Source organism: Gorilla gorilla, chromosome 14 (genome assembly GCF_029281585.2).
Source record: "Gorilla gorilla gorilla isolate KB3781 chromosome 14, NHGRI_mGorGor1-v2.1_pri, whole genome shotgun sequence".
NCBI lineage: Eukaryota > Metazoa > Chordata > Mammalia > Primates > Hominidae > Gorilla > Gorilla gorilla.
This window is the reverse complement of record NC_073238.2, coordinates 25,386,259-25,392,951: the sequence shown is the minus strand read 5'-3', so window position 1 is coordinate 25,392,951 and position 6,693 is coordinate 25,386,259. Positions and strand designations below refer to the sequence as shown.

At 45.6% G+C, this 6,693-nt stretch overlaps 1 protein-coding gene across 1 annotated transcript; it reads left to right on the top strand.

The window, feature by feature from the left end:
* The first annotated feature begins 1,608 nt into the window (after positions 1–1,608).
* LOC134756953 (TBC1 domain family member 1-like) lies at positions 1,609–5,106 on the top strand. Its single transcript, XM_063697128.1, has one exon. It carries the CDS (start codon positions 1,789–1,791, stop codon positions 4,819–4,821), a length of 3,033 nt encoding a protein of 1,010 aa, XP_063553198.1. The 5' UTR covers positions 1,609–1,788; the 3' UTR covers positions 4,822–5,106.
* The last annotated feature ends 1,587 nt before the right edge of the window (positions 5,107–6,693 follow it).

Here is a 6,693-nt window from a genome sequence, read left to right as displayed (position 1 = left end):
CAAAAGGAGCAAGACTAAAGCTTGAGCCAGAGCCTTTAATATGGTTTTCCTTGGAAGGAATGAGTGAGACAGTGTAAGCAGCTGAGCAGGTTTAAGACTGGGTAGTGTGAGTACTTTTTGTGTAATTTAGTCCCTAGTGTTCCAGCACTTGATTCTGGGGTGACGGAAGCAGAGGGATAATGTCCCAGACCACAGGAGCCATATAATAAGAGTCAAGTGAGGGTGTGGATTCTGGATTGGTTGGTTTGCATATAAATAACATGCTCATAGGCAAGTTGTTTAGTATTTCTAGAAATTAGCTAACCCTAGGAGGAGCACTCTGTGTTGAAACCCATATGGTCTCACGATGTCAAAGCAAAACAAAAACAATAACCATGATTAATACAGCAAGATGGAATAAGCTATATATTGCCTTAAGGAAGAAGTTACTTGGCTCTCTATGGCTGATCGTCATAACCTGAAAGATTTGTTCTCTTGACTTGAGTTGGACAACTGGGGTTTTATTTCTGAAGCATTTTATAGGAACTACTCATTGTTCTTGTTTTTGTCATAGCAGTCATGATGCTGGCCAATTGCATTCAACTCAGTCTTAACTTCCTTTTTATAGCAGCCCTCTCACCAGAATATTGCCCTTACTACAAAACTGCAAAAAGTTCAAGAACATCTCATAATATGGTTGGCAATAGAGACAACTAAACAGTCTCTAAGTCATGAAGATTTGAATCTCTAAACTTCCCTGAATTGACTTGGTCAATGCCTCACAAGCTAGTTAATGACAAAATGGGAGGAGGGGTAGCCAGACCATATATAAAAATAGAGCTCTGACCCACATCTTTGTAGCAAACTGCCTGGGAAGCCAAACCACAGCTTCTGCATCAACCAGCCCCAAATGAATAAGATTTAGTTAATGATTGCCAGGTTCCCTATTTTTGCCCCCGCTGCCAACTCAGGACCCATCAGAGAAAGTCAAGTATGCTTTCTGACTGATCACATAAGATGCTCCATTTCCCCTTATTTATTTAGTCCATCTTCAGCTTCCCCATACAACCTTAAAGCAGAGCATATCCAAAAGCTTTCCTTTTCCAAGTACAAAACTTTCCTATTCCTCAGCCTTTCTTTGAGTCTCTGCAAAACATATATGATGACAGCTGACTTTCTTGTTATAAAAAGTCTGAATAAATATAGATTCTCTCTGTTATTATTAGGTGTTATTTATTTCCACAACCTACAAAAAATCTTCAGGCAGGGTACTATTTAAAAGCGCAATATTGAAAAATTCCACATAAAATCAGGAAAAAAGAATGTTCATCTCACTACTATTCTTCTACACATTACTGTAAGCACTAACCATTATAAAAAGAAGAAAAATAAAGGGCATAATGATTGAATAGGAAAAAGAAAATTGTCTTTTCTTGAAAATGAGATGATTATGGAAAAAAAATTAAGGAATACGTTTCAAAAGCTACTAGAACTAAACAATATATATATATATATATATATATGAAATTTATAGCAAACAAGGTTAATATATAAAAGTGCATGTTGAGTGTTCCTTATCCAAATATCTGAAATCTGAAATGTTCTAAAAGCTGAAACTTGGGGGCAGTGACGAACTGGGTGGAGCCCGCCGCCGCCGCCGCCGCCGGGGAGAGCGATGCCCCGGCCCCGCAGCTCCCCAAGCCCGCCCCCGGCCGCCCGCGGGCCCACGGGCCGGTGGCGGGAGTGAGCGGGGGCCGGCGGCGGGAGTGAGCGGGAGCCGGCGGGCGAAGAGCCGCCGCCCGGCCCGCGATGTCACCATTGTTCAGCTGGGTGGCCAAGGTGCCTGAGATCATCAGCTCCATCCGTCAGGCGGGGAAGATCGCCCGGCAGGAGGAGCTGCACTGCCCGTCCGAGTTCGACGACACGTTTTCCAAGAAGTTCGAGGTGCTCTTCTGCGGCCGCGTGACGGTGGCGCACAAGAAGGCTCCGCCGGCCCTGATCGACGAGTGCATCGAGAAGTTCAATCACGTCAGCGGCAGCCGGGGTTCCGAGAGCCCCCGCCCCAACCCGCCCCATGCCGCGCCCACAGGGAGCCAGGAGCCTGGGCGCAGGCCCATGCGCAAGTCCTTCTCCCAGCCCGGCCTGCGCTCGCTGGCCTTTAGGAAGGAGCTGCAGGATGGGGGCCTCCGAAGCAGCGGCTTCTTCAGCTCCTTTGAGGAGAGCGACATTGAGAACCACCTCATTAGCGGACACAATATTGTGCAGCCCACAGATATCGAGGAAAATCGAACTATGCTCTTCACGATTGGCCAGTCTGAAGTTTACCTCATCAATCCTGACACCAAAAAAATAGCACTGGAGAAAAATTTTAAGGAGATATCCTTTTGCTCTCAGGGCATCAGACACGTGGACCACTTTGGGTTTATCTGTCGGGAGTCTTCCGGAGGTGGCGGCTTTCATTTTGTCTGTTACGTGTTTCAGTGCACAAATGAGGCTCTGGTTGACGAAATTATGATGACCCTGAAACAGGCCTTCACGGTGGCCGCAGTGCAGCAGACGGCTAAGGCGCCAGCCCAGCTGTGCGAGGGCTGCCCCCTGCAAGGCCTGCACAAGCTCTGTGAGAGGATAGAGGGAATGAATTCTTCCAAAACAAAACTAGAACTGCAAAAGCACCTGACGACATTAACCAATCAGGAGCAGGCGACTATTTTTGAAGAGGTTCAGAAATTGAGACCAAGAAATGAGCAGCGAGAGAATGAATTGATTATTTCTTTTCTGAGATGTTTATATGAAGAGAAACAGAAAGAACACATCCATATTGGGGAGATGAAGCAGACATCGCAGATGGCAGCAGAGAATATTGGAAGTGAATTACCACCCAGTGCCACTCGATTTAGGCTAGATATGCTGAAAAACAAAGCAAAGAGATCTTTAACAGAGTCTTTAGAAAGTATTTTGTCCCGGGAGCTATCTGTGTGTGAAAAGGAGGCCTTGCCCATCTCTGAGAGCTCCTTTAAGCTCCTCGGCTCCTCGGAGGACCTGTCCAGTGACTCGGAGAGTCATCTCCCAGAAGAGCCAGCTCCGCTGTCGCCCCAGCAGGCCTTCAGGAGGCGAGCAAACACCCTGAGTCACTTCCCCATGGAATGCCAGGAACCTCCACAACCTGCCCGGGGGTCACCGGGGGTTTCGCAAAGGAAACTTATGAGGTATCACTCAGTGAGCACAGAGACGCCTCATGAACGAAAGGACTTTGAATCCAAAGCAAACCATCTTGGTGATTCTGGTGGGACTCCTGTGAAGACCCGGAGGCATTCCTGGAGGCAGCAGATATTCCTCCGAGTAGCCACCCCGCAGAAGGCGTGCGATTCTTCCAGCAGATATGAAGATTATTCAGAGCTGGGAGAGCTTCCCCCACGATCTCCTTTAGAACCAGTTTGTGAAGATGGGCCCTTTGGCCCCCCACCAGAGGAAAAGAAAAGGACATCTCGTGAGCTCCGAGAGCTGTGGCAAAAGGCTATTCTTCAACAGATACTGCTGCTTAGAATGGAGAAGGAAAATCAGAAGCTCCAAGCCTCTGAAAATGATTTGCTGAACAAGCGCCTGAAGCTCGATTATGAAGAAATTACTCCCTGTCTTAAAGAAGTAACTACAGTGTGGGAAAAGATGCTTAGCACTCCAGGAAGATCAAAAATTAAGTTTGACATGGAAAAAATGCACTTGGCTGTTGGGCAAGGTGTGCCACGTCATCACCGAGGTGAAATCTGGAAATTTCTAGCTGAGCAATTCCACCTTAAACACCAGTTTCCCAGCAAACAGCAGCCAAAGGATGTGCCATACAAAGAACTCTTAAAGCAGCTGACTTCCCAGCAGCATGCGATTCTTATTGACCTTGGGCGAACCTTTCCTACACACCCATACTTCTCTGCCCAGCTTGGAGCAGGACAGCTATCGCTTTACAACATTTTGAAGGCCTACTCACTTCTAGACCAGGAAGTGGGATATTGCCAAGGTCTCAGCTTTGTAGCAGGCATTTTGCTTCTTCATATGAGTGAGGAAGAGGCGTTTAAAATGCTCAAGTTTCTGATGTTTGACATGGGGCTGCGGAAACAGTATCGGCCAGACATGATTATTTTACAGATCCAGATGTACCAGCTCTCGAGGTTGCTTCATGATTACCACAGAGACCTCTACAATCATCTGGAGGAGCACGAGATCGGCCCCAGCCTCTACGCTGCCCCCTGGTTCCTCACCATGTTTGCCTCACAGTTCCCGCTGGGATTCGTAGCCAGAGTCTTTGATATGATTTTTCTTCAGGGAACAGAGGTCATATTTAAAGTGGCTTTAAGTCTGTTGGGAAGCCATAAGCCCTTGATTCTGCAGCATGAAAACCTAGAAACCATAGTTGACTTTATAAAAAGCACGCTACCCAACCTTGGCTTGGTACAGATGGAAAAGACCATCAATCAGGTATTTGAAATGGACATCGCTAAACAGTTACAAGCTTATGAAGTTGAGTACCACGTCCTTCAAGAAGAACTTATCGATTCCTCTCCTCTCAGTGACAACCAAAGAATGGATAAATTAGAGAAAACCAACAGCAGCTTACGCAAACAGAACCTTGACCTCCTTGAACAGTTGCAGGTGGCAAATGGTAGGATCCAAAGCCTTGAGGCCACCATTGAGAAGCTCCTGAGCAGTGAGAGCAAGCTGAAGCAGGCCATGCTTACCTTAGAACTGGAGCGGTCGGCCCTGCTGCAGACGGTGGAGGAGCTGCGGTGGCGGAGCACAGAGCCCAGCGACCAGGAGCCTGAGTGCATGCAGCCCGAGCCCACAGGCGACTGACAGCTCTGCAGGAGAGATTGCAACACCATCCCACACTGTCCTGGCCTTAACTGAGAGGGACAGAAGACGCTGGAAGGAGAGAAGGAAGCGGGAAGTGTGCTTCTCAGGGAGGAAACTGGCTTGCCAGCAAGTATATTCTTACGAACTCCAACTTGCAATTCAGGGGGCATGTCCCAGTGTTTTTTGTTGTTGTTTTTAGATACTAAATCGTCCCTTCTCCAGTCCTGATTACTGTACACAGTAGCTTTAGATGGCGTGGACGTGAATAAATGCAACTTATGTTTTCTTGTTGGTTCCTTTTTGAGTATCACTGTGTTTGTAAAGAGCATTCACAATACTGTGGAATTTCAAAAGCTAGAAGAGCTCGAGATCATTCCTCAGGCAAAGGCGTGGGTCCATCATTCTTCCAAGAGGGTTTGTGTGACGACTACACCCTCAGTGTCACTGGCAAGGTGCGGTTGGCTCTCGTCCATTCTTGTTATGGAAACCTAAGATGATCATTGGGAAGATCAGTGATCTTGGGTCATTGATCCCTGGGTCAGAGGATAGCAGTTTCCATCATAAACCAAGATGATGAGTTCAGCCTTTATCCCTAGTGGTTCCACTAGATGTAACTTAAAGGAGTTAACATTTGAGGACTTTGTTCTACATCAGATTTTACTATTTGAATGTTTAAGATCACTTTATTGAATTTGAAGATCATCAAATTAAATAAAGTGATTTATTTAATTTGGATATCCTGATCACTGTCAAGTGAAATTGATCTCTCTCTTTGGTATTTAAGGAAGTTTGTCTTTAAAAAAAAATAGAGTGTTTTCATACATTTTTGCTTATCCCATAAGTACAGTTGATCAAAGTCATAGTAGGTAAATGCTTTATGGGACAGTTGACACCTTTTAGACCCTACCAGGTATTGCTAGCATGTGAGCTGCAGTTGTGGGGTCTGAGATATTTCTTTGTGGTAGTTTCATGCCCATACTATAGAGTCGTGTATTTATTTTTGCCTGTTGTGTGATGTAATGCAATCATGTTCCTTTGAGTCTCCATCCCTTGGAAATCTGACTTCTTGCAGAAGGAGTAGGCACATCAGGATATTCAGGGGTGCCCCAAGAGTCTGGGACTTTCAAAAAAAAGATCAGGCTGAAACTGCAGTCAGATTTATGATAGCTGACAGTTTTTCAGAGGTCGCACACAGTGACTGTCCTCTCTCAGGATGACGAGGACCTGTGCCTTCAACAAGCAAAATGCTGCTCACGGTTGTCCTGCTTGCAGCCAGTCACTGTGTAAAGCCTCTCTGATGTGCACTTAAGAGTGGGTTGCTTTCTCACAAAGATGGGGTTCTGTGCAGTCACAGGTCACTTCCTTGACAACACAATCATTTCTGATCTTTATCACTGTAACCACTTCTTCTATTCCATAGGAGTTTCTTTTGATTCTTTCAGTTGTGGGGGCATCTCTTAATCCTGGGGTAAAAGGAGAGATTGCCATACTTAGACTCATTGTGAGTCTCCCCGGCCATTTCACGAGGAGACCACAGTGCTGCCACCAGTGCCTAAACAGGTGGCTGGCATTCGAGACTTCCTCCTGTTCCCTGGGTCAGAGGATAGCGTCATAAACCAAGATGATGAGTTCAGCCTTTATCCCTAGTGGTTCCACTAGATGTAACTTATAGGAGTTAACATTTAAGGACTTTGTTCTACATCAGATTTTACTATTTGAATGTTTACTGTTGGATTTTGGGCATCTTATTACTGTTACTCAAAAACATTGACTCTGCATCAAGAAAGAAACAAGAAAGCAATAAAACAAGAAATAATTCATGCTCACAAAAAAAAAAAAAAAAAAAAAAAAAAAGCTGAAACTTTTTGAGAG

What these genes read in the sequence shown, in the direction of transcription:
- LOC134756953 (XM_063697128.1), top strand. Translation starts at nt 1,789, where the DNA reads ATGTCACCATTGTTCAGCTGGGTGGCCAAGGTGCCTGAGATCATCAGC.